Source organism: Egretta garzetta, unplaced genomic scaffold, assembly GCF_000687185.1.
Source record: "Egretta garzetta isolate BGI_Z169 unplaced genomic scaffold, ASM68718v1 scaffold615, whole genome shotgun sequence".
In the NCBI taxonomy this organism is placed as follows: Eukaryota; Metazoa; Chordata; class Aves; order Pelecaniformes; family Ardeidae; genus Egretta; species Egretta garzetta.
In genome coordinates, this window is record NW_009259857.1 from 1,790,925 (window position 1) to 1,807,855 (window position 16,931).

A 16,931-nucleotide genomic window follows, 5' to 3' on the forward strand; every position below is an offset into this window, starting at 1 on the left:
TTAAAATTTGAAAAGTAACCAATCTACTGAAGAAATAGTAAGTGTAAGGTATTATTTTTTTCCTATGCAGTTAGGTAACCCTCATTTTTAAGACAAACAGGGAAATGGATTATGTTGCTTGAATGAACATTGTATCGTGGGCTGGCTTGTTTGTTTGATTTTACAGTTGCTGCGGCTGCAACTTTCCCCAGGATAAATTGTTTGCTATAGATAATCACTCATGGATCCTCACTTAAATTCTAGTACAGAACAAGATTTTTTGTGTCTTAGTTTAGGTGTTCTGAGTAATATATTTAGGTATGTAAAAGTAAAGGAATGTATAACTAGTGGTAAGTGCTCAGTTGTGATAAGGCCTGAAACTTGAATAAGTCCTTTGAACTCTTTACAACTGGCTGATCTGAAATGTGGTGCTGTAACGTGGGATATTTTTTGAAAGACTCAAGAATCATTGAATTAAGATGATTTTTTTTTCATTTTCCTTCCCCCTAATAAAGTGATAAAAACTTCTTCAAAAAATTACGCAGAAAATATTCACAATAAAGGCTGAGTACTGTGCCTTCTGTTCCAGTCTAATTTCATGGAGCATTAGGAAATAATCTTTTTTTTTTTTTTCAGAGAGAGCTTAGTAGTCCATGTAGGTATAAGCTAAATCATATTTCACAAATTCAAAAATCTGTCCAATACCATGAACCATAACGCAGCTAAAATCAGATAGTGACATGGTCATAAGCACTTCACTGTCTAAAAAGTAAGCAATGAATTAAATTCTATGTAACTGATAAATACATTTAGGTGTCTTATGTTTTTATGGGAGATGTACAAGGATCAAAAACTTGCATTTGTTATTCTTCACATTGATAGAAGTCCAATATTAGAATTTTTCACTGTGTAAATAAAATTAACTTAAAGGGTTAAGCTTTAATGTACTGCAAATAACTGTCTGAGAAGATTAAATACTAGTCTGATTTCTTTTTATTTGGGGAGTGGAAGGCATAGATACATGTGATGGGATCTGTGCAGTATTACAGATCGAATTGGTAATGTCAAATATATTTAAGGTAATTGTACACTTCCCACTCTAAGTCTGTACTTCCAATTGTTTATTAATTTACCAGACTTTCATCAGATACATTGACACTTTCCTTGCTGTGTTTGTTACACTCTCACTTTCTTTCTTGGGAAAACTTCAGCTGGAACTGTTCAGCTAGTTAAGTCTAATACTTTGCTACAGACATGCACCTTGCTCCTTTTGGCTTTCTTAAACCTTCTTAGTGGAGAATCGTAAGTGGGCGTAGAGCATAATCATCAGGAGGTGAAAAGCAGAAACCAATGCAAGTGAAATGAGAAGAATGCCTCCTGACTTGGTGTATTCCTCGCTCCCTCCTGAGGGAGCAGCAGTGCACACAGATGTCAAATATTAGTGCTAGTAATAAATGCCCCTCCATGCATGACTATTCCTAGCCAGCCGCATTTATACTAAAACAATTGCTTGCTTGGTTTTCTGGATAAAATGTCAGATTAAGACAGTTGTCAATATAGGAATTGTAGCAGCCTTTCACAGCATGTTTTATGTATTGATATTTGGGAGATATCTAAATTTGATTTAAAAAAATTTCTAAATGTACTTGTAAAATGTGAAATCAGAAATGACTGTGCTGTTAAGAGAAACAGCGTGCTGTTTTTTATAGTCTTATTAATAGTAATTCTTTTAAAGTAGGCTCAGACACAAATTTATTTGCAGTCTACTGCAGTTAATTTGTCATTCCAAAAATTGTGGTGTATTTCAATTATTTTAGGAAGCCTTGTGTTTTCTTCACTTAGGGTTGTCTACAAGCTTTTAGCATCACAAAGTGAAGGCATCAGGGTGCAAGCTCTGAAAGTGATGGGATATTTCTTAAAGCATCTCGCTCCAAAGTAAGTACTGGTTTAGGTCTTAAAACAAAGCCACCCAAAACAGAAGGAAAAAAGGTAGGTTGTGACACATACATGTTGGATATTATTTTGTGTGTATGTTATTTGGGATGTGTATGTATACACACATATTTGTATGTAAAGTAAAAAAAAAGCTATATTGGAGGTTAATCACTAAATACTCTTCACTGAATAGGAGCTACTGTTCTTCAAGTACCCTTCAGTTTGTCATTAACACATTTCTGATGTGGTGGAATTACTTGTTATTGGCAACTAGTGTCCAGACTCTATTACTTCCTTACAAAGTTAATTTAATACTTATTTGTAGTATCACTGCATGGTGTTTAAAGGGGTCTTTTTCCATAATTCCACTGAAATTGGTAGCAAGAAGTAGACTGGTGAGATTGAACCCTGTGTTACTTACTGAGAACTAGATTCAACATGTCTCGAGTTGACTAGAACAGTAGGTAACTATTGAGATCGCTGTCCATGGTTGTGCTTTTGAGTGAAATGAGGACAAAGATGCCCTTTCCTTAGTGTTTATCAAGAAATCCCTAAGGGTGTGTTTCAGCTTTTTGGGCCCATGGGTGAGTGGACCATGTTTATGGAAGAAAGTTATCTGTCTTCTGTCTGTCTTCAGGGAATGACTTGTCCTTTCAGAATTTCAATCTTTGCCCTTTTCCTTAAGCAAAAGTGAAAGACTTAAGGAACAAAAAGAAAAAAGATGTTTCCAGTGATTGCATATTTCTTGAGGCACACTTTCTAAACTTTTTTTTTCCCCCCTAAAGCAAGTTGAATACATAAGTTTATTTTCTCTTTCTGTACTGTTTTAGGAGAAAAGCTGAAGTCATGCTTGGACATGGATTGTTCTCTTTGTTGGCTGAAAGGCTGATGCTTCAGACAAGCTTAATCACCATGACCACATACAATGTCCTATTTGAGGTAGTAATATACTGTAGTTAGGATCCAATCTTCCTAATTACTTGTAAGACATTGTTAGAAAATTGCTTACATATTTGTGCTGATATGTTCCAGATGACATTAAACCTTAGCGTGAACCCCCCAAGCTTACTATTTGAGATTCCCCCCTTCCCCAACCTGGTTATGCTCATTATGAACAATTCTAGATAATGGGTAACCTGAATGTCTCAAGCAGGCATATATATGTGGGATTTTATTATAGCAATGATCTTGCCTTATGATTGTTTTGGTTAGATTCAGGTTTCTCTTCTGTGGATTTAAATAACAGTGTGTGCTTGAGAGAAAGGAGAAAATAGTTTAGAGTAAAATTTTTGGAACAGGATGAAATAAATTATTGAGAAAGAACAAGTGGGGTTTTTGGATAATTTTTAGAACCATGGTAAAATAATGATGGTGCTGTATGAAGGATGTATGCAACTATTTTTCAGTAAGATGTCTTTATGAACATTGATATGGCATCTTCTTTTTTCTTGCTAGATTCTGACTGAACAGATTTGCACTCAAGTGATACATAAACAACATCCTGACCCAGATTCAACAGTGAAGATACAAAATCCTCGTAAGAATTATATACATTCCTAAGTGCTACCATAAGAAAAGCCTGTTCTAAAAAAAAAAAAAAAAAAAAACACTATGAGAAAGCTTATTAATTACATCCACCAGTCTTGATTCTGATCTCAGTTTTACTTAGTCTTTCATACAAAAATAAAAGTAATGTACATTTAGCTGGAATTATTTAGCAAGTATGTCTCTATAGCTTTTTGAAGGACGTTTTATGTGTCTAAATGTGTATGTAGTTCATAACTCACCCTTTCTGGCTGTGCAGTCAAGTTATGAAATGGTTTTTCAAGACTTGCATGCACAGGATACTTTGATTTAATACATGTTAAGGTTCCAGCAAAATTCTGATTGCATTATTTAGTGATGTCAGACTAAATTACCTGAAATATGGAAACAGCCTTCATCTTAAATTACATTCATTATGACAACGCTAGATGGAAAGTAGGAGAAATGTATCTGCTCACTGTTTTGGTTAGCTTACTTTATGGGAAATATCTTTATATGAAACTTTAGATGTCTTTTGAACTAAGAGAAAATACTGATCTCCTTTCCTGAATTATAGGCATTACTAATGTGCTCTGTATATAATACAATGGACTTATGATAGCTTTGGGAATTCATTTTTTCTGCAGAAATAATAGATTTTTCACTTTCATAGCTGCTTTGTCATTAAATGTAGGTCATAGTTGTGGGTTTGCTTCATGTGGAAAGTGGGGGAAGAGAAAGGAAAGCAAAGCAGATACAGAGGAAAGAAATCTGGTTGCAGTATGCCATTTGCATTCTGGTAAATCTGTATGAAGCAAGAGATGTGAGGAGACTTCTGTTACTTCCTCTTAAGATTTTTGAAGTAGCTGCTGTGGTTAATACGTACTATTTGCAGAGTGAGGTATGAGTCTGGAATTATCTAGGTCTACTAGGAACGTTGACTTCTAGACTACCTTTTTAAGATCAGTGCTAATATCAAATTAGGATTTTCTCTTCTTAAAGAAATTATACAAGGTGTGCTGAAACTATCACAGTGATGGTGTTCAAATTGCACCCTAGTTTATTTACAAAGTTAACTTTTTTTAAAGTAATAAGAACAGTGACTGCCCAACTGCTTCAAAAAGTGGAATGGACCCAAAATTTTCACTGTCTCCTAAAAATACAGAAAACATTATGCTCATAAGAGAGAGTTGAAGTTGTATATCAGGAAGGTTTTGTCCCCTTTCTCAAAGTTTTTTTTTTATAACAGAAATTGTTAAGTATAATTGGAAGCTGTTCACATTCTTTGAAAATTCAGTATTATTAAGTTAGAGCAAAATCTATGCATTTTTCTCATGTATTGATTTTATAATGGATGCATTGTATTATGTGACCTTCCTTAGAAAAAGGTTCTGACATATTCTGATAGATTATCATTTGTCATGCAGTAACATTTGTGTTGCTTAAACCTGATAATTCAAAAAAATTTCGGAGTAATTTAACTTGGATTCCATTTTCTTCAGCTGTAATGGCCTGCAAATCCCCCTGATGGTGACCAGGTTTGAGAAGTCTTGAAAGAAGAGATTTCTATTAGTTAAACCTCTACTCAAATAGAGATGTGCTTTTTCTTAGTATAAAACTTCTTTATGTAGCATCACTTTTCTTGTACAAACAATACTGAAAGATGTCCTGTATTTTATGCCATGCTTAGTACTAATATTTTGTTGCTTGTGAACTGTTTTACAGAGATATTGAAGGTTATTGCAATCCTGCTCCGTAATTCTCCACAGTGTCCAGAAACTCTGGAGGTTCGGCGAGCCTTTCTCTCAGATATGATTAAACTTTTTAATAACAGCAGAGAAAATAGGAGGTAAGAGAGCTTGCTTATATGCACATGTATACAAAGTAAGTAACAAGGTCTCCTAGTAACTTAGACTCATTAAGCAGATATGGCTTCATTGCTGTTCAGCAAATTCTATACTCTAGTATGGTCTTCAATATGTAAAATTAGAGAAGCTTGCACATAGCAGTTGTCCTAAATGTGTTGAATTCTTGACTTAGTTGATGTATATTTCTAAGATACACTTTGAAATTTGATTAAATAGCATGTATGTATTTTGCAGGAGTTTGTTGCAGTGCTCCGTCTGGCAGGAATGGATGCTTTCCCTTTGCTGTTTTAATCCAAAGACTTCTGAGGAACAGAAGATAACTGAGATGGTGTATACCATATTTCGGATTTTGCTCTACCATGCAATCAAATATGAGTGGGGTGGCTGGCGTGTTTGGGTGGATACACTGTCGATCACACATTCAAAGGTGAGTGTCTGAAATAATTGGGGAATTTTGTTACGCCACGTAATTAGATTTAGAGCCTTAAAGTGCTGTATCATACAGTGAGATAGTCTTGAAGTGAAGGTCAGTAGTTAAATAAAAGCCCAGTGTTTATGTCTTTCAAATATTTGGCAATTAAATGTTAATTTTGTTGTTTGAACACAACTTTTTTTTGCTGTTGTTCAAATTGTGATAGTATTAGTTTATACAGAAAATGGCATGTATTTTCAAAAATGAGGTAATCAAATTTCAGCAGCATTTCTGAAAAAATCTGGTGCTGGGTTTGGTTTTTAATAATGGCATGAACACAAGGTGGCGCACCATATCTATTCATAAACAAAAATATCTTTTAGTAACATCAAAAGGCTGTAAAACAAACCAGTAAAAAGGAAAGAAATCAAAGTTAAGACAGATGCTTCAGTTGTTAAGCTGTCATGGAATACAGGGCGAGAACGCAAATCCTTGCAGTATGAATGAGACTATTACCGTTCATTATTCTTCTGTCTGATTTTTTGTTGTTGTTATAACCAGAATTATATCATAAAAGTTACTAGTGGATCTTTGAACAAGGCACAGTAGTATAAAACATAACTGCCCTGCCTTATTCTGAACAAGAGAGCAAGGCCAGTGTGGGCCTCAATTATTCTGGTTTATCAGAATTATAGGATGAATTAAGTTATAAATTGTATATTTTTAAATGTGTGCAACTTAACCATGTGAGAAGGACATCTATGAATCCTAAAGATCATTTTATGTTTCTAAGGAATTGTTACCATTTCTGAGGTCCTTGATTTTTGTATCAATTTTTTCTCAAAAAAACCTCAGTCTCTGCAGACAGCAATAATACTGTTACTTTGCAGCTCTGTTTATTTATCACATTCATAGCTTGATGGTGGATTATGGGGCTATGGGGAGACAAATGTAGAAATCTATATAATAAAAGTGTGTGAAATGAGAAGTGAAGAGTCACTTAAGTGAATGGAATCCAGGTGCAAAGAATCCAGGGCCAAATTTTAACCCTTACAGGGATCACACTTTAGTTGTTGAAATATCCTTAGTCTTCTTTTGTGTCGGTTCTGCAGTCTTCAAAAAACCTGTTTCCTCTCTTTCCTCCAAGATGCAGAGGCTGTGGGAGGAGTAGATATACAATAGCAAGCTGTAGTCAGAGTAAAGATCCCTAATGTGCTTTTGTAGAAACTGGCATAATTTAAAGCATTTCTGTGATTGCTGGGAATTGCTGGGGAACTGTCCCTGGGGAAAGATGGAGAGGTGAGTGAAGGAAGGCCACCTTTCTACCTCTGTTATACAGAGCTTTGGTGTATTGAATTTAAAAATTACCTAGCACATTATCTTATAAGCTGTAGTTCTATTCTTAGACTCTTTTTGCAAGATAATGTAATGTTGGAAATCTCATTTAAACAGCTTCTGTGCCAAAATGATTATATGGATTTTTGGTCATTATCTTCAGTGACTTAATGTGGCTAATCAGTGGTCTGGCGTTCATAAAGGAAAACCCAAGATTTTATTGTGGTGCCACAGCCAAATGTTACGGAAAAAAAAAAAAGGTTTTAGAAAATACCAAAAAACCTGAGGTACTGATAATGTTACTGTGGTTTGTGGTTTGGTTTTGTTTTTTTTTAAGGCTGTATGTTTTTGTGCAATACCATAGTGAATGACAAAACGATGTGCTTCACTCTGTGTTTCTCATATTTTGTTTTGGGCATGCTCGCATAGTGAGGTATCCTCGGTTGTAGAAGTAACTTCCTGTACCAGTTTTCCCAAGTCTGACTTTGTTCGTTTTCTGGTCGATGTGTAAGGGCTGTTTGTTCTTCCAGCCTACTTCAGAGGGAGTTGGACAGTGGCGAGGTTAGAAGCGTGTCAGTGTGGGCAGTGCTAGCAGCAGAACAGTGGTGTAATTTTGAAGCAATCATAAAGGAGTTCAGTTTGTTTGGACATCGGTGCTAATATTTTCCAGTTCCAGAAGCCTAAACGAAAATGGTTAAACAACAAAAGCACCCAGAAACTAACTTAACAATAGTGATATGAATGATGATGCAATAATAAAGGATTTTAAAATTGGATTTTTTCACCTTTATTGTGCATTTTCTGTTTGAACTTTTTTATAAATAATATGTGCAATTTATGCAACTAGTAATATAAAGCCAGGTGATGTTTCATAACTATGTTTTAATTACATAAGCATAAATAAGGATAAATCACAAAAAAAGCTCTTTGTGGTAAAACCTTACTAATCACTTGAAAATGCCCATGTAAACTGATGTTAATACCTAATGATAATGAATTTTTAAACCCTTTTAACTTTACTTAGTTTGAAGGTTCTTGTATCCTGTTATGCCAATGCTGAGATTCGTGCAGATTCACACATACCATCGTATAGGCGTAGTTCAGTGGGCAAATTGTTCGATACTAAGTGCATCTCAGATGTTTTTGATTTCTAGCATGCTTTCAAAGTAATGTAGGAATTATGGGAACAAAAATATTTCCTTAACATTGCTAAGAGAATAACCAATTTGTGTTTTTATTATTTCATCTCTAATTGTATTGGGTTACTGCTTATTTTTCCTTTTTACAACCCTCTGCGCCATTCTTGCCACTAATTTATAACACCATTCTATGATAAAGAACTAGTATATAAAGGACTAGTGTTACAGAATTGGATAGGTTTTGCAGAGCTACACATCAAGATACATGCAGCTGCTATAAAAAGCCAAAGAAACTCAATTGCAATTTTATTGTCCAGTTTGATAGATTTCCTGCCACCTTTGTAGCAGGGAAGCTGTTTGTCACTGTAACCCTCTCCTCCAACAGCTGCACAACGTTTTATAAGCAGCAATGGCTTTTCTAGCATAATTGCACTACACTGGTTTCCCTGCACTCAGAATTTAGAAGGTGCGTGTAACCTTCTCAAAGCCAAATTTCTTAGTATTGCTCATGTATTTTGGTCATCTCCATATTATATTTTTTTATGTTTTCCAAATATGAACATGGTGTATACAAAGGTGTTTTATCTGTGGCTTCTAGTTCAATTAAAATGTTAATGAAAAAGTTAATTCACAACTCCAGCTTGTTCTAACCAAGAAGACCATCCAAGAACTTCTGTTTTTTAAACATTGTAACCATGCTAGCTAGGCCTTAGATTTTATCTGTCTAGCCACGTTACTTTGTCAAAAGGACCAAGGATTTTGGGGTTAATAATAGGAAACAAGTAAAGAATGGTGGACAACTTGCCTTTTTGACCTTTCAGCTTCCCCAAGTTTTAAAAGGGTATAATGATTTACACAGTATAATAGTCCTAAATTATCTGAATGTTTTAAACTACTGGGAAGAACTAACATTTGCTTATTTCAGGCCCCTAAATATATTTTACTACTAAAAAGTTGTTTCATGTTAGCATGTGATTTGGTTAAAGAGAAGATATTTGGATAAACTCTGATATAATTTTTTTTTTTTTTTAGCAGCTTACGAATTTTTCTTTGAGTAAGGCTCAGAAATGTTAATATGTATAAGCTACAGTTTTACTGCTATATAAGGGGAAAAACTTTGTTCACTGATCTGGATGGGAAGAAGTATAATCTTAAAACTTCGGTATTGTGACTTTAACATACAGTGCATTTCTAAATAATTGTTAGTTTTTAGTCTAAGGAAGTACAGTTGTTCCTCAGTGCTCATACAGGAATAAAAATAAAAGGTGTGCACAGCATTTATATGTGTTTGTTTGCCTGATTTTCATCACTGTCAGATGAGGGAAAACCAGCAAAAGCAGCAAAGTTTAGGTGGTGGAGGTGTTAATATATTGATGGCAGCTTAAAACCTAATATGCAGAGAAGTGAACATGGCTCAGTAGTTTTAGCAAGTAACAGGCCGTCAGGCTCTCTTGAGTCCAAATCCCATTGGCATTCATGAGTTATTGAGGACGATTTTGTCTGTTTCTTCTCCCTATCTTGAAGAAGCTAGGGTCTCCCACAGTACTATGTGCAGGCATTTCTAGCTCCAGGGCATTTTGAAGGCTTCAGATGTTCTTCAGTCCTCTGAAAAGTGTGTCTGTGTTACCCTGAGGGGAAGGAGAAGTAGCTAGCCAAGAGGGTCACTGTGCTACTGCAGGTTTTTGGTTTTCGGTTGTGCGATGCCCAGTGATTCAATGAAGAAAAGCTGGGGGGAGACGCAAATGAAGTAGCACACTTGAAATGTTTAGATATGGTGTTCCTTCTTATGGTATAGTTATTTATAAAAAAATATTGCTTGTTCTAGATAGAAAAGATTCTCAGGGAGTCACCTGACTTACATAGAGCAGAAAAACTTGGAGGCTAGAATGTGCAGCCTCCTTTAAAGCTGTGTACCCTCTAAGATGTGTGGTTACAATGCAGTCCTTCACCTTTTCTAAATGTTTCCTTGTTACAGCTATTCTTGTAGTAGGTGTGTGGGAAGGCTTTTCTTAATCAATGTCTCTGAGGAGAAGAAAGTATTTTCATTATTCAGCAGGCAGAATAGTCAGGAGGAGGGATCTGTAGCACTGACGGGCTCTTATGCATGCAGCAGGTATGGTTTAATGGGGAGCTCCTCCATCTCATTATTCAGACAGTTTGAGTGAGTGGAATGTAATGAATAAAGCTGCAAGATGCTAAAATTTGACTAATTCAAACAGAAAGAAAAGTGTGAAATAGGGGACAAGAACAGAGTGAGCAAGTTAAACTGAGAATTTATGAATCAGGAAAGAACAGGATCAGCTGGGTAGAGGAATTAGGCAGAGAAGCCTTAAAAGAAGAGTGTAATAGAGATTTGCTACTGGTTGAGAAGTGCCAGAGGTCTCAAAAAGAAGAAATGGAGAAACACTTGCAGTGGAAAGAACTGATGCATAAAGAGACAAAGATGACCTGAAAAGACAATGGATTCTCATCTGTATAACTTGGTATAAAAATCATTGGAAGATGGGACCTGTGTCTGCAGCCTCAAGACTTGATAGCGGCCTCCTTTGCTGTTGTTGCAGAGTTTGAGGCAAACCTCCATTGACCTTGCTGCTACCTGTGTTCAGGTTGTGGCTGTGGGGACTGAATTGGGCCTCTGGGCCATGACTTGAAATGATGGATGTGGAGTCTCTCCTATGGGGCTGCCTACAACACATGGAGGCATTGGGAAAGGATGGCCAAAGAGAAAAGTGCACAAGAACTATAGCTGGGTATTATGACAGTGCAGAGTGGTAAACACTGAATCTAGTTACAACATTTTTTTGTTAATAACTAAATCTCAGATGTGCACAAGGCAGAATTTGACAGTCTGCTGAACTGGAGGAATGGTGGCAGGGATTGAGATAGAGAGAAAACATATACCTTGAGAGGATAATGTGCTCATGTCTTGCAATTTAAACAAATTAAAAGCAATAGTTGAATTCGTAAAAATGAGCAAATACATGTCTAGTGTGCTGTTTCAATTTATTATTGTATGGTGATGAAACAGTAAGCTATACCTTGACTTGATTTGAAAATAAAAAGCTGCCAACATACATAAAATTCTCTCTCAGATAAGCAAAGACTTTTACGAAGTATATTGACTAATACTTTCTTATTCTAGAAATTATTTGCATGTATATGTTTTGCTCAAGCTGAGGAGAAAAAAGGTGAAACTATTGCTACTCAGATGAAAATGCAGGGTGCAGGAACATGAAAATGTCTTGATACAGTGGGTTTTTTTGTTTTTTCCTCCCCCCACCCCTTGTGTGTCAGTGACTGCTTTTTTTGATGAAAGCTTAGATGACTTCTAGAAACTTCTCATATATAGTGTCCTGCATAAGATATGTTAATTTGCTTTTCTTAGCTTTCTTCTCTGAACCACTCAGAAATAACCCAGAGATTCCTCAGGTCAGTGGGTTACAGACTGTAAGTCAGTGTATGGTGCACACAGCACCTTTGTACCTTTGGTTCAGTGAATTGAAAATTAGGCTTGATGTCTTCAGATATTGGTGCCTCCTGTCTAAACAAACCTGTTTCTGTTTGGAGATTAGTTTCCACTTTTGAACAGTTAGTGTTGCTAGAGGAGAAGTGGAAAAACAGGTCAATAAAGTCCTTGTTAGGATTTAAAAAGTTGTAATGCTTTCTGGAATTATGAAGAGTTTATTGACGGTGTCAGCAGCACAGGAGCTAGTTTGCACTGAACAGACTCTGTAAGGAAACAGCAGCACTATATAATTGTCTGACCTGTCTGGCAGACATTCCCTTCCTCTCTCTTACAAAATTGCCCACCTGATAATGAAAAAAAGGACAAAATCTTAACGTATAGTTAAAATATTTTCCCTATGTTCTTTACTGCAAATGTCAATCATCTTAACCTTTTTCATTGCCGTATGCTAATTTTTCTCCTTGGCAATTAGTAAATGTTGGATGTCAAATTAAGTTAAAATTAATGGCAGAGGCAAATGTTGCAGTTATTAGCTCACAAGTGTCTTTAACTAGTAGTGCGTAGAGATGCATTCCAAGCATTGCAAACAGCTATGGATTAACCATCAAATGATGGTGAAGATTAATGATTGGCCTTTTAGCTCACTAATTTAGAACAATTTCTAGTAATTAATTTTGTATTATCAGCTTTACAGTTGCAAATGCCTTAAGGAAAATAAAAAATGACTTAAGTAGTCTTAGTTGGAAAAACAAAACTGCTCAGATTGTAATTCATGATTTGCATGTTAGCATTCAAAATTAATACAAATACCTAGGTAGCACATGTAGGTTATTAGGAAAAATAAAGCACACGACAGGAAACTCTCCTAAGAGGCAAAAGAGAAAAAGTAGCATGGGAAGATTTTCATAGAATAGAATCACAGAATTGTTTAAATTGGAAAAGACCTTTAAGATTATCAAGTCCAACCATCCATTTTGAATAATGAATCAATAAGATAAGTATATATCGCTAATAAATACTTGGGGGGCTTTGCTGAAACAGTGCCTAGTTTTTAGACAGAATTTGATTTTGTGGTTGTTTGGATTATATAAAACAGGGAGTCTTAGATCTAGATGAAATTTTCTTCCAACACTGAAATTTTAAGTGTCCTTAGAATTAAATGAGAAGTTATGATGTGAAGGAAAGAGCTTGGAGGCGGGGAGTCTCTGTTGTTGGCAAGGAAATAAGAACTTACGCTATTAAAAATAACTGAAATCTTGGTTATGGCATGTTTATTAATGAGGCAGTGAAGTTGCTAATGAGGGGCCAGAAAACTTGGAACTTTCAGTAATGTAATATGAAGTATGACATGCACATAATGATCTTGTTAGGATCATGGAGATATGGTGAGATGGCTTCCATGCCTGGAGTGATGTAATGAGGGAATACCAGCTCTTTAGGAAGTACAGACTGAGAAGATGAGGAATGGGAGTTGCCCTTTATGTGAGAGAGCAGTTGGAGTGCATGGAGCTCTGCCTGAGGTTGAGTACGGAGCCAACTGAGAGTTTCTGGATTAGGATTAAAGAGAGGACAGGTAAAGGTGACATTATAGTGGGTGTCTGCTACAGGCTGCCTGACTAGGAAGAACAAGCAGATGAGGTCCTCTACAGACAGATAGGAGCAGCCTCATGTTTGCAGGTTCTGGCTCTTATGGGCCTGATATATGCTGGAGGGACAACACAGCAGTACATAAGTAATCCGGGACGTTCCTTGAGTTCATTGACAACTTCTTCCTCCAAGTGATAGAGAAGACAATGAGGAGAGGTGTTTGCTGGAACCTCATACTCACCACCAGCAAGGGGCTTATTGGAAATGTGAAGGTCAAAGGCAGCCTTGGCTGTAGTGCCCATGAGATGGTGGATTTCCGGATCCTGAGGGGAGGGAGGAGATTAAAAGCAAGCTCACAACCCTGGATTTATGGAGAGTGGATTTTTACTTGTTTTCAAGTAGGGTTGATTTAATGCTGTTAACAAGATGATAAATTTGGTTGATAAGAGAAAATCTGAAGCCGCAGTAGGCTTTTGTAAAGGGGGTTGGCTTGGTAGCACACTAGGAAAAACTTAGTGTTACAGAAGAAGATTATATCACAGGTTATACAAACTGAGATATAACTAACTGACCATTTCTCTGAAAGTAGTTGCCAGCGCTGTCGAATGTGTTTGTGGAGTGGAAAGTGAGAAGCCATAAAGTAGGTTGCTTTTACTCCTGCATATGAGTTTGAGACTTACACTAGGATGATGCAAGAAAATACAGGTGTTCGCACTATTAAAGATTTTGTGAAGAGCTGGAAAGGTTGCAGAAGGGGGCCACAGGAAGGATTCTAGTCCTTCTGTATGAAAGCTCAGTCTTTGTAGATGATGCTGTTACATCTTTACATCTCCATCTTTTGGGCTTTTAAAAACATTGTTGTAGTATGTTAAAGAAAAAAAAATAACCTTGAAGACATGGTATTTCTAATAACTCAAATGCAGACGTTGAAGAAATTGAAGCTAGAATTTCAAAATCAAGAAGCATACTTTTTTTTTTTTTTTTTGGTGGTAGAGTAGATTTGGAACAAATGATCCAGGGGAGATTGAATCTCTTGATTTCTAAAACCAAGGCTGGCCAACTTTCTGGATGCTGTCATCCAATTCATGTTACTGGGCCCAATGTGTAGGAAAGTGGGTTAAAATCAAGGGCTAGATGATCTGATGTTACTTTCTGGCCTTAACCTTGAAGTGCTAGGGGAAAGCAGCTGTAACAGAACTGATTATATGCTTTTAGAATGCGTTTAAATGTATATTCCTTGATGCTTGCAATTTACTTTAACCAGGTTAGTAATTTATCAGAGCAGTTACGTAGATAGGGCTGCCAGAACTTAGAACTTAGTATTGCTGTTAAAGCTTCTTGTGTTTTGTAAGGACCAGTGTAAACATCAAGTATTGCTTGATTAAACTCTTGCAAGACTGAATGTGCTCGTTTTGCAAGGTGGATTTAGTAACTGCCAGTCCTGCAAAACATCTCTATGATTCATTCCATTAAGAGTGAATTGTTGCTGTTGTTAAACATGTTCTGAGAGTCATGTACTACTCTCTATTGCGCTCAAGTTTGAGCACTGGAGAAAATAATCTTCTGTAACAGGTTCCTCTAGCCATTCTCTTGTGATCATCTTAGTGTCATCGTGCCTATCCCCATTTGTACTGGGGAGAGATGGCAGTGAGAGTAATAGAATTTGGCATGCATGTCCCCCTCATTTGCCCCTTCCCACAAAAAAAAAAAAAGGTGCCATTCTCTATCTTATCTTGCTTTGCCTTGGTTCAAGGGAACTAGTAAAATAAGATTTTGAGGCTAGACCTGAGACTTGTTCAACTGTTTTGGAAGCAGTGCATAACCAGAGTAGAATCCAGGTCTCATACTTGGATGTAGCTTAACAGCATTAAATAAGTAAGTGTGTGATGTAGCTAAAGCCTGCAAATACTTTTGAGGAGTCATTTTTCCCATGTATTTTTCAAAATGAATGTTGCAATAACAAGTCTGATACTGAAGACAAATGCGTAAAGGTAGCTATGTTATCACAGATTTGTCATAGCTATACTTGCATAGGTAATGTGTATACGTATTGTGGGTAAGTGTGTTTTCTGGAAAGTACATATGATAAGTTTGGCTGAAATAAACCACAGTGGTTTTATTTGTTGAATGTCTCTTTAGTACTTGATGGAATAAAACTTTTTGTAGTTTTGGAAATGGAGGAAGCAACAGGGAGAGAGAGAGAAGAGGGAAAGCTAGCTTGGCAATAAGCTCAAGTTGCCAAGATTTCTTCTTCAGAAAAGTAATGATTTGACCAAAACTAGCAGCTTTGCCTAATCATGTTTTTGAAAACAAAAGTGCAAGGGAGAGCTTATTAGCATGATATATTTTGGGTTGCTTTTGACATCCCGACTGTGGTACAGCTTGGGAAGGAAGTATTTCTAAAAAAATAATGTCCCCCACATGCTCTATTTGGCAATACCCTATAATCAAATATTTTAAAGGTCCATTGTGACAGATGGATGAACTTTCAGTCATTTGTAATGATTTGCACTTTTGTTTTCACATAACTCATTTAAAACCAATACAGGAAGACTTTTTTTTTTAAAAACAGGAGGAAGAAGATATCCCAGTTCTATTGCTAGAGACTCAAGTTTCAATTAAATCAACTTGAACAAATAACATGCTTCAGGTCATGTGATGGAATAGTACACTGCTCCTACAGTACTTTAATTTGTATTTGATAGATGGAGAAATTAGTATGTTAAAAAGCTGATGTTTGACAACACAACCTGCCAAGAATACTCCTTTTTACCTTTGTTCTTTCTTTGCTCCTCTCTGATGTTTTAACTGTAATTTCTAGTACCTTTTTAACCTGTCAAGTTAGTTTTTGACTTACATGTATCATCTTAAGAGAAAGTGTTTCTACTGACTAATTGTCACTTTGAATACCATGTACATGGAATTTTTAGATGAGATCTAAATGAATGAGTTTAGTATGTAAGAGAATAAGAAAATGTGCATTCATATACTTAGTAAAATGTACTGCTCTGCTTTGTCTATGGAAAAATCTTTATGATAAAGAAAATGCTGCAGCTTATGTTGGGAAAATTTTGAGAACTAAGCTTACAGATAAATGAACACTTCTGTTATACAAGATAAATCTAAGTGCTAAATAGAAAGGTATGGATCAACTAAATTGAATGACAGCATAATAAAAACTTCAGTCTAGTGAGATTTTCTTTCAACACACAGCTATTTATTTGGGCAAATTAGTTTTATCAGTATGTATATGAAGAATTTTTGTATCTGGAATTTTTTTAATATACCTAAAAACAATAATAATTTTTTTTCAGCTCATCCATTGGAAGGTCCTCTCACTTCAGTCACATTGTGTAGCTGTTCTCATGTGCCTTTTCAACTGGGTGAATAGCATTCACCAGAGGAGAAGCCCTCTGGAGAGTGTTGGGTATCATTTGGATGTCCCCAGCATTTTGGCTTCATTACATGCTTCCCTCTGCTCTGGCTTTGTGGGATCGTATTTTTTTAATGTAAACTTCTTGAAAGTTTATTTATTGTTGTGGATTTTTCAGCATACTCAAGGTGCTAAAATGATGTGAATGCTCAGCTATAGTAAGTGCCCCTGCTACTTATCACAGTGTCCCCCCCTTACAAAATATTTGAGATTGTCAGCTATCTCAAATTTAGTAATTCTCTGGATGTTGTTC

General features: G+C 36.1%; 1 protein-coding gene across 1 annotated transcript in view; it reads left to right on the plus strand.

Annotated features, from left to right (window-relative positions):
• LOC104127348 (lipopolysaccharide-responsive and beige-like anchor protein) overlaps window positions 1–16,931 on the plus strand; it is a gene marked incomplete at its 3' end in the record, with an annotated part of 169,994 nt that overhangs the window by 63,665 nt on the left and 89,398 nt on the right. Inside the window, exons 17-21 of the mRNA XM_009640012.1 lie at window positions 1,822–1,914; window positions 2,745–2,853; window positions 3,370–3,451; window positions 5,164–5,287; window positions 5,541–5,733. Coding sequence (XP_009638307.1) covers window positions 1,822–1,914; window positions 2,745–2,853; window positions 3,370–3,451; window positions 5,164–5,287; window positions 5,541–5,733 — 601 coding nt within the window. The remainder of the gene's footprint in view (window positions 1–1,821; window positions 1,915–2,744; window positions 2,854–3,369; window positions 3,452–5,163; window positions 5,288–5,540; window positions 5,734–16,931) is intronic.